The following is an 18,855-nucleotide window of genomic DNA, read 5'->3' as shown; positions in this document are numbered from 1 at the left end:
CCAGGTATACAGTTGTTGCTTGATATATGACTGGTAGGCTGATCTGGGGAAAAAAAGGCAGCTCAGCTGAGTCACGGCACAGAAGACAAAAGCAAGAACCAAGGGTCCTTGAAGTGGACCCTGTGTCTCCTCCCCTCTGCTGTCCAGGCTCCTCTCACCCCATCTCCAGCAAAGCTACCCATCAGCCCAACAGCAGTGGGTACTTCAGAGGAAGGTACATTTCCTTTCCTTCCTATCAATTTTTATTCTCCCAGTGAGAAGACAAATCTGTTTCCCCTCCACCAGAAAGCCTCGAGCCATGGCTACTGACATTATAGTAATTAAATCCCTGCTGCTAGGAGGGTTCAGGAGCCGAACAGGCCTCATGCCAAGGGCTGGCTTGCAGGGAGGGAGGCTGGCCGGGAGGGTCTGTCTCAGCCATCTCCTGATAGTGAGAAAATCCACTTAGCCACAATGCCTTCATGGGTTTTCACTCCTGGGTAGGAAGATAAAACCTCTCCAGCTGGACTTCCCTGGTGGTGCAGCGGTTGAGAATCTGCCTGCCAATGCAGGGTACACGAGTTTGAGCCCTGGTCTGGGAGGATCCCACATGCTGCAGAGCAACTAAGCCACAGCTACTTAGCCTGCGCTCTAGAGCCCGCAAGCCACAACTACTGAGCCCGTGTGCCACAACTACTGAAGCCCACATGCCTAAAGCCCGTGCTCCACAACAAGAGGAGCCACCTCAATGAGAAGCCCATGCACTGCAACGACGAGTAGCCTCTGCTCGCCATAACTAGAGAAAGCCTGCACCCAGCAACGAAAACCCAATGCAGCCAAAAAATAAACAAAGAAATTTATTTTTAAAAAAAAAAAGAGTGAAAGAAAGCAGAACGTTTTTTAAAAAAAAAAAAAAAAAAACACCTCTCCAGCCCACCGTCACCTCCACAACGCACCCACCAATCAGCCAAGCGCTCCTTCACTCCGGGCATCACAGCTTTCTTCCCCTTCACTCCTTAATTCCATCTGGTCCTTATGACCCTCATCCCTTAAAATGGCCAGTGGAGAAATTATCATCATCCTCAACCTCACTTCTCCCATTTTCCAGATGACAAAACAGAGGCCCAGAAACCAAGTTTCCTCAATCCTAGTCCAGGGGCCTTTCTCCTCACCTACAATCTTTACTGGTGCTCAGCATGGGCCACAATCCATGTCACATGCTTTCCATACAGTGGTGCCTCATTTAATCCTCACAACTGCCCCAGAAGTAGGGTTAGGATTAACCCCCAAGGAAGTAGAATCAAAGCATTGAAGCAACTTACCTAAAGCCACACGTGACAGTCAGGATTCAAACCCAGCTCTGTCATGTGGAAGCCTGTTCTCCTAACGCCAGGCTACGCTGTCATATATAAGAGGCGGGGGGCAGCTGGGAGACAGATACAAGGGAAGATGAGAGAAGTGAAGGCGAGGTGAACCCGCAGGGAATAGAGGGCGGGGGAACGGGCAGAAGGAATGGGAGACTCAGCCAGGTTGGCGGGTCAAATCCAGGACACGTGTGTGGTTTTGTCTCCTATAAAACGCTCATCATACCTGTCATAACTTGGTCAACGCCTGCCTCCCTGACCAGCCTGTGAACTCCGTGTCTTGTTAAGTATTGAACCCCGAGAGCCAACCTGGCACCTGTCGACCCTCATGAGTAGTTATCCACAAAAGACCAAGGGCTTGAGAAGCAAGGGGTGGCGGGGTTCTGGGATAGACATGGAGTGGGACCAACAGAGGAGAGGGGGGCAGGAGGCACTGGAATGCGCATGAAACGGGATGGGCCCAGGAAGACGCCTGCTGGCCAGGCCGGCAACAGATGATCTGGCCAGGAAGGAGCACAAGGTCAGCGACTCTATCTAGTCCTCTGGGCTTTGGTGACTAAGTCTGTGTTTGGAGTTTTCAGATTATACAATGAGAAAATTAACGATAAGAACAGCTGGCACTTCCCCAGCCCTTTACCATGAGCCCAGCGCTGGGTCTTGTCTCATTGGTTCCTCATGACACACATCCTCATCCCTATTCACAGATCTGGAGACTGAAGCTCACGGAAGTCAACTTTGTCATCTAGGTTGTACAGCCAAGAAGCTGCAGAGCTGGAACAAGAACACCAAAGCATGTCTGTTGACTGATCAGCTGACCCCTCCAGAGCCTGCGGGAGACCATCCTCGGCCCCAGAGCCCAGCCTTCCCTGTCAACGTACCCAGGGCTCATGGAGGTTCAACAGGCTTCTGCATCTAAGCTGAGAGCCTCCCCCTCCCTCTCCTCCCTCTCCTCCCTGCAGAGCTCAAAGCATCCACTGAGGCTCTGGTAAGGCTAGTGGGACCGTGAGGGTGGCATAAAACTAAAAGGGGTGGGGTGGGCAAGGGGGGAGAGAACAAGAACAGTTTTGGCTTGAAAGAGCCCCAAGCCAGGAGGTGATCTGCAAAATCATGTGTTCAAGCCCCAAGTCCACTACTTCCTGGCTGTGAGACCCTGGGCAATTCACCTAACCTCTTTGATCCTTGGGTCAGTCATCTGTAAAACAAGGATTGTTGTGAGGATTAGACGAGAAGAGATGTGTGAAAGCACTAGTTGTAGGCCCTTCATAAATGTTCATTTTCTTCTCCTCCTCCATTTACCCCTTTTTACACTCCTAAGAGTTGCTTTGGAGTCATTTTTATGGAAGGGGAAAGAAGTATCCATTTGGTGAGAGAGGCACGTTCTGCCAAGCTGCTGAGGACAGAAGCATGAGGGATGGTCCCCTCCACCCAAGAGGAAACCCTCATGACTCAACCTCCATCCTGGACTTGCTCTTCACTCACATCAATTTCATTTCATTCTTGAGGGATCTTTCCATCACTGGCACACAGCGTGGACCAGTCTGGTGTCTCGTGCCAAAATGTCCTCCCACCCGGCTCCGCATCATTACTACCCCAGGAGCAGCGGAGAGCATCTTGGCAGAGCTGAACGCCCAGTCCAGCCCAGAGCAAGAGAGGCAGGGAGTCATGGGCCCAGCTCTAAGGGTTTCTACAAACCCATAGCCACCGAACTCTCAAAAGAAATAGCATGACAAAGCCTGCCACGGACCAGCGTGGACCAAAGAGCGCCCGGGGGCCAGGTCTGTGCCTAATTGAATCCCCCACCTCCACCCTCAGCAAAAGGAATTATAATCCCACTTTCCAAAAAAGGGGCCACTGCTCAAGGCCATACAGCTCAATAGCACATGTCCAGGATTTGAATCCAGGTCTGTGTTGAAAGTCTGAGCTCTTTTAGGAAGAGGCAGAGAAAAACACATTTCATTGAGGAGAGAACCCTATAGCTGACTCACATCCTTAAGGGCACAGACCTTCGCACTCCTGGAACCTAGACTGGGGCCTGCCACATAGCAGGTGCTCAGTGGGACTAAAACCCAGAATTCCTGGATTCTAGCTGCACCCTTGCCACTCACAATGCTGAGTGGCCTTGGACAAGTCACATAACTTCTCTGGGTCTTGGGATCCTGTAAAGAGGAAGATGGTCTCTGCCCTGCCTTCCTCATTGAGGTGGGAGGCCTGTACAGGGGCCATGTCACCCAGGCTGGCACACCTGGTGGGCCCATGGAGCTTGGCCATTCAGGGAGGTATGGTACCACACCAGGCCAGATATGCCAGCAGCTGCCCCTGGAGGAGGCCTCCCCTGGGTCAACCCACCAATGCCATCCAGCTCTGAGCCCCTCCAAAGACAGCAGCCCGACCCACAGCAACATGCCCTGCCCAAGCCCTCATCCTAGAGGAAGGTGACGTCACCCATGTCTGTGGCTCCGGGCATTCCCACATGTGGGAGCTATTCGGGGACTGACTGAGCAAGCCAACATCCTACCCGATGGAAGCCAGAAGAGAGAGAAAATGGCTAAGCCCCAATTTGTTAAAATCAGAAATCTTCTTAAAAGGGAGAAAAGGCTGTGCAAAAATCCCTGCTGGTGGAACCTTGCGAGGATGCAGGCAGGTGCCAACTCAGGCAAAGGCGCTAAGAAGAACTGCCATTTGTTGGCAGCCTGGGATGTGCCAGCCACTGGGCTGGCCACTTACCCAACCATTATCACGTTTAGTACTCACCAGGCTGGTGAATGCCACCCTCTCCATTTACAGATGGGGAAACTGAGGCTCAGAGACTTTGAGTCACTGGCCTTATGGTCACCCAGCAGCACGGGGCTGGGCCAGAATTAGCCCCCAGCGCAGTCTCTTCCCCACTCCCCACGGTCAGCCAGCACATCACCTGTCTCCTCCCCCTCCCTGTCTGTGGGATGGTCCTGGCCAAGACCCCCAGCTTGCTGGGCTTCTCCATTTATCAGCTCAAGCTAAACATCAATGATTCTGAAGATGCTGGCTGGCAGGCCTGGTGCCCATGAGCTCTGAGGGGCAGGTACCAGCCCATTCAGCCCCCATGGGAGCATCCTGTAAGACAGCTTTTCTGTTCATTTGACACTGAGCACAATGCCTGTCCTTTAAGAAAAATGCCCAACAAGCTGACTCAAAAATAACAGATGCCAATTTGCATATTATTTCACACATCATTTGCATGTTGTTCATTTAGTGTTATCACGGCTCTGCTCAGAATACAACTCTGGTTACCTTACAACCAGGCCTTGGGGAAAAAAAAATGGCCTCCACGCAGGGCGAGCCCTGATCCCCTGGTACATCCCTCCCCAACCCAGCTGCTCTTTATGCTCCTTGGCGCCTGGTTGGGAGAGTTAACACCTGCCAGCGCAGAAAGGATAGGGAGAACCTTGATTCACGAGCCCTCACAACCTTCTGAATTCAAGACGGTACCCCATCGCAAGTCTTGAAGGAAAAATTATGTTCTCTTGAAGACATGTCAGGAAAGCCTTAGCAGTCTTTGCTTGCCCAGTTCTGTCCCAGGAAGGCCTCCCGGCTGGCCCTCCCGCTGTCATCCGTGCTCTCAGCCTCATTCTGCCTGGTCATCGTGTGTCCCCCTGACCTTCCTCCGGGCCTCCTGGCCTGGCTCCCTGGGCTTATTTTTGTCTTCTCTCCACCTGTCCGATTTGCAGGTCCACACCCAACGAGCTGTGCAAAGGCCACAGATTGCTGACGCTGAGTGTAGAATAACTGGGTCCCATGAGGTAAGAAGGCTCCAGAAGCCCAGGCCAGGCCACCACTGCAGCCCCACCTTCCAGGGAGCAGTCTGCTTCCCTCTTACTTGTGCAGAGACACCCACAGGGACCCAGGCGGAAACAGGACCGAAGGTAAAGCCATTTGATTTTAGGAGAAAGGGGGCATGTTCCACACGTGTTCGCCTCTTCCAGAGCCCCTTTCTACAGCCACCTGTGTGGAGGGTGACACATGCAGCCGCGCCCTCCACGGCTCTCTGGGGGACTCAGGGCTAACAGCATCATCTTCTAAGCACTGCTCTCACAAAAGCAACAGCTGATGGGCTCAGTGTGTGCCCAGCTCTGCCCTGGGTGCTATGCTGTAGGCAGGGGCTGTGATTCGCTCTGAACATCTGAGAAACAGGCTCCAGGTTCAGGAAACTCCCTGAGGACCCCCCCCTTAGGATGCTGCCGAGTCTGGATGCGAACCCAGAGCCCACGGCTGCAACTGCCATGCCAGGCCACCTCTGCCAATCAGTATTGCCTCTGAGAAAAGAAGAGCAGCGGGTCTTCAGGGTCTGAGGGTGCAGAACTCTAGGAAGAACTCTGAGCCCCTGGCAATTACAGTTATCAACTAAATATTAAATCCCAGGCTTCCCTTTCCTCCCTACCTGTCCCTGTGGATACCACATGGCGGGAACTCCAAGCTGCCCCTGCTCCACTCCCTACTCACTCTGCACCCCGTGCCCTGGCTGCCAACATTCTCACTCTCAGGAAGGCCCCCTGCACGTGACCCTGCCATCTCGGTCTAACCCTTCAGGGGCCACCCCACCTCCTACAGGGAGCCTCCCAAACACCCCGAATGACTGCCTGCTTCCTCAGAGCTCCCAACACCACTGCAGCCCAGCCTGGATGGACGGTGCCTGGGCGCGGGCCCGACGCCCCTTGAGAACAGGAGTTGGAGGACCGTGGCTTGCTGTCTTGGTGATGGAACAGCAACAAATATATGTTTGATGGAATCAGAAAGCTTTGGAGCAGGAAGGGAGTTCAGCATCAGAGTCCAGCCCTCATTTTTAAACTAGAGAAACAGAGACCCAGAGAAGTGAAGGGACCTGACAAAGGCCATACAACAAGTCAGAAGCAAGAGGTGGAGGCACCTCCTGAGGGCTCCTTCAAAGCAGAGACAGGCCTTTCTTTAACATTAACTGCCGCTGACAGAGCTAAACAAAGCCTCACGCCGGGGAAGTAGGAAACTGGGACTCAAGGATGCGGAAGAAAGTTCTAGAAGCAGGGATGGAGCAGCCCTTGAAGGTTCCCTCACTCAAATCCCCAGCAGAGGTTTCTGGTGGGATTTGGAACAGAGAGACGAGCAAGGCACTGGGGACCTGAGCTCGTGTTCTAGAACCATCTCTCCTCACACGGACACCAGGAGTAGCCACTCAACCCCTCTGCAGCTCAGTTTTCTCATCTGTGAGATACTCTGACTGTAATGACTCCCAGGCCGAGGTGGGGACCCTGAGGAGAAACAAACATGGAAATACCTTGGATGTGAGATGCTGAGCCCACGCGGGTCACCCCAATAAGTAGCCCTGCAGCCAGTGCTGGAAAGGGGAGAGGAGGGCGACAGGAAGCTCACAGGAGGACCAAGAGGCCAGGGAGCCGTGCGCGGAAGTGTCCCGGCCTGCTGGCTCTCGAGGGTGGAGGGGAGCCCTTCGGGGCTGCGTGAGGAGCCCTCCCGGTCCAGGCCTTCGCAGGGAGGGGTCTAATTCCACACCTTCCACCCTCTCAGCTTTGCCAGCATCACTCTGGGGCGGTATTACCAGGCCTCCAGGTGAGGAGGCATCCCAATGACGGACAGTGGGTCTGTCCACATCTCACCCTGGACCCAGGCTGCACCCAGGGCCCCCCCCCCCTTGCCCTGGCCACCCCCCAGGACACTGTCTCCTCTGGGTACCTGCACTGGCATCTCCCACCCTCCATCAAGCCGCTTCCTGCCTATCTCTCGGTAAAGCTCATCCCATCCCAACATTTTGCATCAAGGCTCTCATGCCCATAAACCTTGATTTGTCTCTTAAGAATGATAAGCAATTTCTCCAGCAGCAGCAGGCAAGGAAAAAGGCCTAAACTTGGGAGTCCAATGGGCCTGGGTTCTTATTCCAGCGCCGCCACCCACTAGCAGTGTCAGCTTGGCCTCATGACTTCATCTACAAAAGGTGCCGTGACCACCCCCTACCTCCAGGACTCTCGAGGATAAAGCCGGCCCAGTGAGGCACAAATGGTCCCCTCCTCCCCCGCCCCATCACCCAGCAGCATTCGTGGCCCATGCAGTGCCAGGCCCAGAGATGAAGCAGGGTGGTCCCTGCCCCCAGCTCCCCCTCCCTCCTTGCTCTCGAAGCCCAGCTGAGCTCCTGGGGGTGGAATGACAGGGTCGGGAGAGGGGGCACCCAAAAACCCATCAGCCTCCTCCAGACTTTCCTTACCAGAAAAAAAGGCCCTAGAATTTTCCTCCCCAAAGCTCCCGAAAACAGTGTGCAGTCTTAGAATCATTATTTAAAGAGGAATAGGAGGCTTTCTTCTTTCTCTCTGTGCCTTTGGGGTTTTGAAAGAAAGAGAAGAAAAACAGCTACGAATGAATGAACGTGCTGGTCTGCCTGTCACTGAGCTGAGGAAGGCGGTGTTTCATCAATATACAGCCGCCCTCCACAACCCCTTCCTCTCTCCCTCTCTCTCCCTCTCTCTCCCTCTCTCTCCCTCTCTCTCTAGTACACACTCATTTTCTCCCCCAAATGTGCTTTACAAATAACTGCAACAAAACCAAACCTTTCAGTTCTGATTTTACATCTCTCTCCCAGCCTCAGCTTCACCACAGAGGTTACTCCAATTGCTTTTCATTTTGTTTTTCTTTACCTTATATTTTTTAGAGCAGATCTTTGGACCCTGGCCTCACAAATCCCCCTTCCTGCAAGCTCAATAAGGGAAATACAAGGCCATCCACCAGCTCTCTAATTAGCCTGTGTAGCCGATAAATGCCCTAGCAATGATGCCAGGGCCCGAGCAGCAGGGAGCACTGCCCATGCGGAAAGGAAGTCCGGATGTATTATGAAGTCTTTCCCCCGGGACAGTTATAAATAGTGTCATGACATGCAAAGGAGAAGCATATATAAAAGTTATCTGTCCCTTCTGTGGGTTACAAACGTTTGGCTCATTTGCAGACTGTCCACAAAGGTTATAGAGTCGCCACTACCCTGGGTGGGAGAAGGGGCTCGTTTTCACGCTCCCAGAGTCTCTCTTGCCCTCCTTGGGCCAAGACGCTGGGTGTGATGATAAAATGTATGCCTGGGACCTTGGTGGCTGGCTCCCAGGCTCCTACCTCTAGCCAGTCGCTTATAAAGAGTCTCCTGCCTTCTGCAACCCGGTCCTGCAGGTCATCCCACAGGGAGGCTCCATGCAGAGGAGTCTGACCTATTCCTACTTTCCCAGCATGCTTGAAACCACAGACACGAGTGCCCTGAGGCATCTGCTCCCGATCATCAGGACATCCTCCCACAGTCACCCTCCTACCCCAAAGCGGCTCCTGGGTCTGGCAGGAGTTGTAGACAATTCACCCAGCAGAGCCCCGGCTGCTGCTCTGCCCTTCTGCAGAGAAGACCTCCATGACAGGGAGGGCAGGGGAACAGAAGAGCTGGGACCGGTGAGCCCACTCAATCATTCAGGCTGGAAGCTGGGGGTGGACCTCTGTGAGGTCAGCAAAGAGATACAAGTTGGCCCTAAGGGGCCCCACTCTCTTGGAAGAGCGAATGGCCGGGAGACCGAGCTCCCCAGGGTATACAGAGAAGGCTGCCCTTTTCAGGGTGGCCTCCCACGAGGGGGCCTGAAGAAAGGAAGCCACGCATGGAGTAGACAGGGAAGCCCCAGCATATCCACTCCTCCACCCACGGCCCGAGTGACCCCAGCAACAAGGCCCCCCGGGGGAGCTGGAAGAGCGGAGGGGCAGGAAGTTGGTGGGGAGGGCAGGAGTGGGGCACAAGAGGGGCAGAGGATGGGCTCTACCTGGGCAGCGAAACTCAGACAGATTGTGAGGCCGGAGGTGGTTAAGTGGTTTGAGGTTGTGCAAAATTGGTGGAGACAGAGAACCACCCTGCTGCTGTCCCAGCATTTCCCAGCCTCCCCTGGGCTGACCCCACAGCCCGATGCCCAAGGTTCCTGAGAAATAAGGCCCACCGATGACTTGCCAGCTGGATGGAGGCACCAGCTCAGACACCAGCAGGATGGCAAGGTGGGGAGGGGGCATCCACAGAGTCCCCAGCTCTCTCTGGACTCAAGTGGAAAGAGCACAGCAGGCAGTGTAAGACCACAAAGTGGGTGTGCCTCAAACCAGCTCTGGAAGAAAATAAAGCATGCCAAGAAAGACTCCCCAAATCCTCATTCCTTAATCCTGACCAGCACTAATGTAGTAGAGACAATGCCACTAAGATTCCTCAACAGGACCTCTAGACCTGGCCTACGATGGTGGCTAAGGCCTCAAGGGTAAATCCACCCATAAGGAAAACACCTGGATGCTCATTCCGTTCGGGGATAACCCAGTAGCATCAGAAGCCACAGCCCTGGCGTGATCACAAACAGCTCTCCTCTTACCGCAGCCCATCTTCCTTCCCCATCATCACCTGAGGCTTGTGAGAGCAGAGCCAAGGACCATTCCGTCCTGATTTCTTACCTCCTCAGGCTGGCTCCCTTTTGCATTAACTGACTATGCTCAGGGGTCACGCCATTTTCCTTCTCAAGAGAGCCAGGCCTGCATGGTGAATTCCTCCCCCAGTAACAGATATCAGCCAAGGACAGGCAAACAGGAAGGCCACAGCTCCGTGGAAAAGAGCAGAGAACTTCCGAAAGCAGCAGCTCAAGCACAAGGTTAGCAGTCTTCATCATTTGGGGAAAAGAAAGTGTGTCCCTCTCCCCAGGGCCTTTGAGTGGGAACTGCCACCATCAGTGCAGAATAACCCAGTCTGGGTGGGGTGCCTGAGGCCACCCTGTCCACCCTCCTGCTTCCAGACCAGTTAGCAAAGCCAACCAGACACAGAGAGTTCTCCAGCAAAAGAGGCTGTTACCCATCCCTCCCCAGGGTCCACTGAACATCTGAGTTCCCCCAGCTGTTGATTCTTCATTCTGGGCTAAACCCTCTTGTCACAACAGAGTCCGTTTTCTCTGCAAGGCTGGAGAACAAATGTTCACCTCCCCTACAACAGACCCATGCTATAGGTGGTTTCCAGTCAGAAGACCCAGCCCCATCTCAGAACTTCTCCCCTCCGAGATACAACTTCTCGCTCCACTGACAAGTCTTAGCTCCCAAGCTATCAAGGCCCCAACTAATTCTGGAGCCAGAGTTAGATAACAGAGGAAAAAGACATCTCTTTTCCTCTCATCTTCATCATTAATAACAATAACAGTAGGCCCTGTATGGAGCGCCTTACACTAATTCACTCTCCCCACTTGACAGCTGCAGAGACAGGCTCAGAGAAGCTACATGGCTTGTCCAAGATCACACACTGGAGGTGGCAGAGCTAGGATTCAAACTTTGGTCTGCTTCTTTAAAACAATCCTATTTGCCCCCAGGAGGAGAGGGAATAGCTACCTTATCCCCTCCTGGGTCCACAGGGCCTGCCGCAGACACCCAGAAAATACTTGTTCCAATAATGACTCAGTGCCTGGATGGATAGAGGATGGAAGGGCTGGTGAGCAGGTGAGCCCTGCTCATCACAACCGATACCGACCCCAAGGTGCACTGGAGGTGGCCGCCTCACGAGCTGAGGCAGGCAGGACTTCCCGGGTTGCTGTCCCCTCCATTCTTCCATCAGCCAGAGGGTCATCAATTTAAAATTAGGCAAAGCCCACCCCTTGGATCACCTCACCCTTCCTTTGCGCCAGAGTCTGCTGTCTCCGGCTCTGGGAAAGCCCCTTTCCCTGAATACTCCATCAGGGAGGCACCTGCTCTAGCAGCAACCCTCCCGCCCCATTAAAACAAATGTGCACAGACCAATCCCATACTGGGAGCTGCCTCTAGGAAGGGCCATTCCCCTAAGAGCTCTGACCACAGGGTTCACTAAAAGAGAGGGTGCTTGTCTTGCCCCTTCTCCCCACCCCCCCCAGTACTTGGGCCTTCATCAGCTTCCCCCAGCAAGGGCTCCTGGTCCCCAGGGGGTGCCTGGAGGGAGCCGGGATTGTGCCCAGGGCAGCTGCCAGGCCTGCCGAGGCTAGCAGCCCCCTCTCCCGGAGCGCCCAGTGGGAGAAGGCAGCAAGCAGAAGGACCCGCAGATTCAGAGGCTCTTTACAGGGAATGACTAAGTGAGCTGCGATTCCCGGGGAAACCCCACTCGCTCCGGCTCACTGAGGGGCTCAAATCCTTGAGCCGTTTAGACGAAGGCAGCTTCCAGGAGCTGCCCGGGGCTGGGGCAGTCCTCTCTGAGCAGCCAGGTCCCTGGGGGACCCTCCACCTGGAAGTCTTGATTCTGGTTATTCAGGTCATCTGACAGGTCTGCCCCACCCCTTTCCAGAGCAGGCAAATCTGCCCATCCTCTGCTCCAGCTAGCGAGAGGCTGGGAATGGGGGAAATCCGATCAGCACCTCCTAGGTTTTTGTGGCTGGATTTCAACAAGGAATGTGACAGTCTCGCAGCAGCTGTGCCCAGCCTGAAACAAGCTCTATTTGAAACCTCCAACAGCTGAACCCCTCCCAGCTACCCGCTGCCCAAAATGACAAATAAGTAGAGAAATCCAAACAACAAGCAAGCCTGCACACACACACACACACACACACACACTCACACCAACAAATTGGGGGTGAAGGGTAGAGTGGGAAAAAAATCCACTTGCCCAGTGACTCCCCAGGTCTCCAAGCCTTCAAGCTCGCAGCAGGAGGGCTCCCAGCAAGCAGAGCTTTGACAGAAACCCACCTTCCTCAAGCCCCACTCCCTTGGAGGACGCGATTTCCAAGCCCACTCGGGGAGGGAAACCCCCTCCTCCGTCTTGGGACTGGACAGAGGCTGGGGCAGTGGGGCCAGCTCCCCCGCTAAAGCCGTGCCGCCGTTCTCCATCGGGGCGCGCACTCACACACTCATCCGTATTTATCCCGAGAAGGAGTTGGGGTGGGAGGGGAGAACTGGGGCTGAGCCGGGGGCATGAGCTCTCGGGGACTCCCAGGAAGCCCTGTCATCCCATCCGAAGAAGAGGCACTCCCCCCCCACCCCAGCTGATGCCAAGGCGGCGCCCATCTGCTCTGCCCGGGTAACACCTGTAGCCATTTTTATCAGGGGATGTTTACAAGGCAGCAGCAGGTTTATTCTGAATCCTCTTTCCTGAGAGAAAAGACCGCTGATTTCCTCCGCCTACATTTTTACCCCATGCCGCCAGGAGACTCAAGTCACGGGTGCTTTTCTATTTTGCCCTAAGTCTCTCAGGGATGAGGAGGGAAACAGAAACTTGGGAAGAGAGAGAGAGAAGACAGAGAGAGAAGGGACTGGCATGGAATCCCCACCCCCCCACCCAGACATTTATTTCTTTTTTATCCTCGGGAAAATGGAGTGGAGCAGGGAGGGGAGGAGAGGAGGGGAAGTCACAGGAACTGACTGGCAAGCACATCAAGGCAGAGTGTAATTAATTGGTGCGTTAAGCTGCTAGGTTATGCTTTAGTACGAGTGAGCCAGGAAGAAAGATGATTTCTCAGAAGGGATTCTTTAATCCTCCCTAACACAGAGTCTACAAATTAGACACAGTGTGTGGGGATGTCCCCCCTCCCAAGGAAGCAAGGAATGAATTCTCCCGGGATTAAGCAGGAAAACCATGGGAAGTTAGAGTGTTCCATATAACTGAGCAAACGCCTCTCCCCAGCACCACCATCTCTCTCTCTCCCCCAATCTCTCTCTCTCTCCGCCCCCCCCCCAACTCGGCGCGCTCACTCTCTCCCTCTCTCTCTTGCTACCTACATATTCCTTTTGTTCAAGGTATAAAGAGAAACTGCAGCCCCTACCTTTGAGTACAAACCCCAAGAGAGCTCGGTCTCTATCACCATAACAACAATTCCAAACATCCCAAAAATCAGAGCATAGTCACTCAGTCTCTTCCTCTTTTCAAACAGGGCCCTCCTGTGTCCCAGCTTATAGCCAATGTTTTGGTTTTTCCGCTTGTTGGCTTTGGGGAAGGTGGTGCTGCTGGCGGTGGCGCCGGCGTGCTGGTGGTTGTGGGCAGCATTGGGGTGATGGAGCAGGGTCTGGTGGGCATGGTTGTCCTCCCGGGAGGAGATGACGATCTCCGGGGGGTTGCTGGGGCTGAAAAGCTGGAGGGGCTGGCCCTCGGGCTCAGCCTCGATGAGGTTCCTCCGGGAGGCGCTGAGCCGGCTGAGGGGCTTCATGACCCCACCGCTGTACTTGCAGGAGCTCATGGCTATCTCTGTGAAGGGGTTGCTGTCCCGCCGGTGCACCAGGGGGCTGGCCTGCCGGTGCCGGCCTCCTCCACCAGGCCCACTTGTGGCTGTGGAAGTTGGAGAGTGGCCAAGCAAGTGGTCATTGAGATTGAGCTGGCTGCCTTGCCTGGAGGAAGGGTGGAGGATGGCGGTGGAGTTGGATGAAGGGGGGCCCCTGAAAGCAGTGGGAGAGGAGTGTAGCAGGCCGGGGTGGATGGGCTGGCTCTGGAGTTGGGCGAGCTGAGACAGGGGATGCGGCTGCTGCTGCTGCTGCTGAAGCTGCGGAGGCTGAGGCTGCAACGGGGGTCCTGGGGGCTGCTGGGGGGCTGCTGGTGGTGCTGGTGCTGGTGGCGGCGGCGGCGGCGGCTGCTGCTGCTGCTCATCCCCGGAGGATGGACAGGGGCACTTGGGGTCTTCATCCAGGTCCCCCACCCCGGAGTCATGGAAGTGCCCAGAAGTGTCCATCTTGGGGCCTGGCTGGATTCCCTGCAGCACAACTCCCCACCCCAAAGCCACCCTCGTTCCAAAGATGTCCTCAAAGGAAGCCAGGCATCCAAGCTCCCCCACCAGAGTGTCTTGGCTCCAGTCCTCTCTCTTTGGCTTGCTCCGGTTCTCTGGGGCTGCCTGGAGTCCAGACGCTGCCACTCAAGAATGCATTGTACTGGGCAGGGAGGGAGGGCAGGAGGGGAGCTTGGAGAAAGATGAAGAAGGGGGGAAAAGAACTCTGTCTCAGGAGGTGGTCCTCTAGGAGCGTGTGAGTCCAGGTTCGGCTTCACTCCTCGCTGGCTCAATAGCTTTGCTCTCCTCCTCCTGCCACTGTTATAGGGTAAGCCAAGCCCACTTATTAGCAGCCGGTCTCATTGGCTTGTCTTAACTCTCCAACCACCTCCTAACTCCGCCCCCCGCATAGGCTCCTCCCCGAAGGAGGGGCCTGCCGCGCTCCGCTCCCAGCCCCAGTGGCAGCGCAGCGAAGACTGGGAAATGTAGTTTCCGCTCCCCACCCGGGAGCTGAGCAGCTGCCCTCTTTCCTCTGACAGGTATGGCAGAAAGCCGTCAGCGCACGGCGATACGGGATGTACGCGCACGCGGGGCGGTGGCGAGGAGGAGCAGAGGTCCTCCTAAGGAGGGGAGCTGTGCATCCTGATGCGGGGGCAAGAAGCAGGAAGACAGTTATTAATGGTCAGGGTTTGCGATAGGTTGTTTCACACATATTATCCAGTTACATCCTCCAAACACGCAAGGAGGTGGGCATCGTGTTCCCATTTCACAAATTGATGCTCAGAGATTACTGAGTAACGACTTCAAGGTCACAGAAGCAGAGGGAACCCACATCCTCCTGACCCCAGGTAAATACTGAACTGCCTGCAATATGTGTGCAGGAGCATCTGTTATTTCTAAGCCTCACATCAACCCTATGAAAATGATGTCATCCTTCTGCTTTTACAGATGAAACCCGTTTTTTAAAAAATCACTCAAGCACAGATAAGTAGCTTGCCAGATGTTACCCCGTTTGTAATTAAGGATGCTAGAATTCGAACTCAGCTCAGTCTGACCCCACAGCTCCTATACCATCTCCCAGGATGCCTTTCCACTGTGATGCTCAGTGCACAGTGGTTGCTCCATAAATATTGCTCAGATGAGGGGTGGAAAGAGCCAGAGAGAAGCTGTGGAGGAAGAACTGGCCTCCCCAAAGCAGGATGTGTGAAATGGACTATGGCTCCAGCTGGACTTGGAGTCATGGGAAGGTCTGGAAGGAGGACTGAAAACCCCCGTGGTCGCTCCCCACCTGATCTGTCCCATGGAGCTCTGAGAGTCAGAGCTGGGAACAGCTGCTGGCTTCCCAGGTTCAGAACCATCATCAAGTATTTATTAAGCTCCCACTGTGTGCAAAGGGAGTTCCAAAAAGATGGGACCCAGCTGAATTCATTTCCACTTCTAACGGCAGCCGACTTAGGGATCAGTGAAGAAGGGGCCATTATGGGATTCCCCAAGCACACCTGGGGTTTTAGGAGGGCAGCATCTTCCTGCCTGGCTCTTGCTTTCCCCCATCACCCCTTGGCCTCTGTCCAGCTGCTTCTCTGGTAGGAAGAGGGAAGAGGAGGAGAGCCATGCATGCACACACGCACACAGATACACGTATGCAGGTGCACCTATATACATAGGTGTGCACTCACTGGCCCACAAACACGTACACACACACACACACACACACACACATGCCCACACACAGTGAGGTTCTAAAGCAGTTCTGAATGGTGAGCAGCAAGTGGCCAGGTCAGGAAGGAGCAGGGCTCCCATCGAAAGAGCCCAGAGTATCCTCCATATGCCAGTTCTCACCTCTCCAATCCCCTCTCAGCCCGAATGATTGAGAGCTAAATAGTACTTGTAAGTCACAACCCCAGAAACCTGAATAATTGCAACTACACCTGATAATCTTGATTACTGTTATTATTATCAATGACATGGTCACACCCCCTGCCGCTACAAGTCATAGCGCTGGGGCTCAGACACAAGCTGGGGTCTCATGTGTTTTCTCACGACCATGCCGGCCCTCTGGTACCCTCCACCTCACCCCTTCCAGCATGCCCTGCCTGCTCTCCCCTTCCCTTCTGTCTTCTTGGTTTCCCTCCATCCATCCCCAAACAGAGCCACCTGTTTGGTTCAAGGCTCCAGATCATATACTTAGGCTTAATGATTTCCTAATAAATTGTCATTACTATGTCATTACTATGTCATTAGTAGCAGAAATATGCTGTTAGTATTGCTTCTCAGGGCTGGATACAGCATCTGGGCTGTGAAAACTCAATTTTTAGGGGCAGACTCCAGGTCTGGGCATTTCTGTGCTCACTCCACCGCTATGACCTGTCTTCTGCCTCAGTTGACCTTTCTGGGCCATCCCGGCTGTACCAGCTGGATCCCATAGGGACTGTTAGAATATGTCCTGCTATCACGGAGGGGGATAAGAAACACCTGGCGGGGGTGGGGGACTAAACTATACCAGAGCCAAAGCTAGAGATTCATCTGGAAATGGGCTGGAGCTTGACAGCTAATGCCACCGATGCAGCTCATGCCCTTCAATACAGCCACCCTATGGGAATGCGAAGTGAATGATATCATGGTTAGAGCTCGGGATCTAGCTAGCACTTTACGGTTTTCCAACTGCTTTCACATAAAGTACTCCATTTGCACTTCCTGGCAGCCCTGAAAGGCAGGCCAGGAAGGTTCTATTGCTCCATCCTTTACACTCTCGCCCCCATAAACTAAAGTATAGAAAGGTTGAAGTGACTCGCTCAAGGCCACCAGTTAGTCGTGGATTTCAACCTGGATCCTTCTGAACCCTAGACCCATGCTCTTTCCCATTCCCCATTTGTGCTGCCCGGAATGCCACTTCACCCCTCACTTGGTGTCCAGTCCCACTAGAATTTAAGGAGAGCACAGTGATGCCTCCACCCAAAGCCTTCCCACACCTCCCCTCCTCTGCTCCTTCCCCCTAATTTGACATCATCTTCCTCTTCTGAATTCCCTTAGCACTTTATTTGTATCTCTCTGGGGATACTTTTCACCTCTTGCCTTCTATTGGAGTTCTCTGTATACATGACTTTTCTCCCCTGTTTTTAATTTACACCATAAGCTCCTTGGGGACAGGAGCCGGTGGTGTGGATTGTAAAACACACACACAGTACTACACCTCACCCCACACCCAGATTGTGTGTTAAATCTGGACGTGAGTGAGTGAATTGATGCATGAATGAGAGTTCAGGGCACTCTGACCCTGGACACAATGCTTACCCCTTACCTGCACCACTGGCCACAATGAACGCCGATCTGTAAGTGTAGGTCTCTCATCCATGCTTCTTTTCTCTGAGTCCCTGAACATCCAGACCCGGGGTGAGGGCTCTCCTAAGTAAAGCCCACCCACCCTCCCCCAAGTCATGGCAGAAAGAGTGAGACAGGACCACAGCACATCCCACCTGCCTCCAGGGCACCCACCAACCGCTCTTAGCCACCAATGGCAGCTTCACACCATCTCCTCTTTGCTGAAGAAAAACTGAAACTTTTGTGCTTCGTATGGGTCTCGCTATAAAAGAGACGTACAGCTCAACATCTCACACCCCGGTGCATTCACTGAAAGCCTGCTCTGTGCAAATGTGGTCCCAACAAGCTAGTGGGGTTAGATTAGTATCCCCACTCTACAGATGGGGAAACTGAGTTAAGTTCCAGAGAAGGCAACTGGTTTGCTCTTGTTCTCACAGGAGGGAAGAGGCCACGCCATGAGCCAAACTGGACCGTCCACTTGCAGGTCACCTCTCCACTCAGCCACCACCACTGGGCTTCTTCCCCTTCCAGAGGAAAGATTCCTCCTGCCCTCCACTCCTACCCAGGTTCTCCAGGAAACCCCCTTTGACAAAAGGAGTGGGGGAGGTTTCAACAGAGCAGCTCCACTGAGACCTGTCTGAAAGAAAGGTGACAATTTTGCTCCAAAAACTTTGTGGCAGGCAGGGCTGGTCCTGGACATGGAGAGAAGATGGAGTGGAGCAGGCAGGCAGGGGTGCTGGGAGCAGCCTTGGGCTGGAACTCCAATACATGAGCTTTAGAGCTGCCATCTTCCTGCCGGTGACCACACGGCACCACTCTGAGCCCGTAAAACTGGACCCATTCATGCCTCCCTCCGTGGTTGTTTTGTGAAAAACGAGATACATTTTTAAATGCTTCTCCTCACCACTTCTCCATGGCTTTGGTGAGAGAACTTGCTGTTCTGGCCAGATGGATCAGTCCAGATGGGAACATTTATTTGAGGGGGTCCAAGGTTAAATAAAAGGTGCTGATACAGTATCTGGAAAGAACGCATGAGAAATGGGTACAGGGCACCAACATCTTGTCACCATGAGGCCTCGCCAGGCTCACAGGGAGCTGGTATAGGGGCACACACTTTGCAAACTGTAAAGTGCTACGTGTGTGGACTGGGCAAGTGCAAGGAGCTTGGTGGACCTTGGTGGCTGGGGGAGAGCCCATGTAGACCCGTTTGGCCAGGGCTCAGCATCTGAGCCTCATCCCTAGAGCCAGCGCAGGTCCAAAGGCCTGTGTGCTCAAGGCTAAGTCAGTGGAGAGGGCCCGTCACTGGCCTGTCCTGGATGGGTGGGTGTCCACGCCCAGCCCCACACTGTGTAGATGATGACACCCTTCCCCCCAACCAGAGATTCAGCTTCCTGAGAGTGGAATCTCTGTTTTATTCACTGCTGAATCCCCAGTGCCTGGCACAGCACATGCGCTCAATTAAGATTTACCGATTAAGTCAGCTTCCTGGTCTCAGTCCCAAA

The 18,855-nt window shown here is 54.0% G+C and overlaps 1 protein-coding gene across 4 annotated transcripts in view; it reads right to left on the bottom strand.

Annotated features, from left to right (window-relative positions):
• KCNN3 (potassium calcium-activated channel subfamily N member 3) overlaps positions 1-18,855 on the bottom strand; it is a 213,415-nt gene that overhangs the window by 158,111 nt on the left and 36,449 nt on the right. Inside the window, exon 1 of one of the 4 annotated variants that reach the window (XM_029231078.1) lies at positions 13,106-14,328. The exons of 1 other annotated variant lie outside the window; for it this stretch is intronic. In XM_029231078.1, coding sequence (XP_029086911.1) covers positions 13,106-14,002 — 897 coding nt within the window. In that variant the 5' untranslated portion in view covers positions 14,003-14,328. Of the gene's footprint in view, positions 1-12,032; positions 12,079-13,105; positions 14,329-18,855 lie in introns of those variants that run through there. 2 more of the 4 variants (XM_029231079.1, XM_029231081.1) reach the window with 2 other exon arrangements.

The sequence above is a fragment of the Monodon monoceros genome, unplaced genomic scaffold (assembly GCF_005190385.1).
Source record: "Monodon monoceros isolate NGI ecotype Baffin Bay Population unplaced genomic scaffold, NGI_Narwhal_1 Super_Scaffold_18, whole genome shotgun sequence".
Taxonomy (NCBI): Eukaryota; Metazoa; Chordata; class Mammalia; order Artiodactyla; family Monodontidae; genus Monodon; species Monodon monoceros.
The sequence above is the reverse complement of the archived record's forward strand: the minus strand, read 5'-3'. Positions and strand labels throughout refer to the sequence as shown.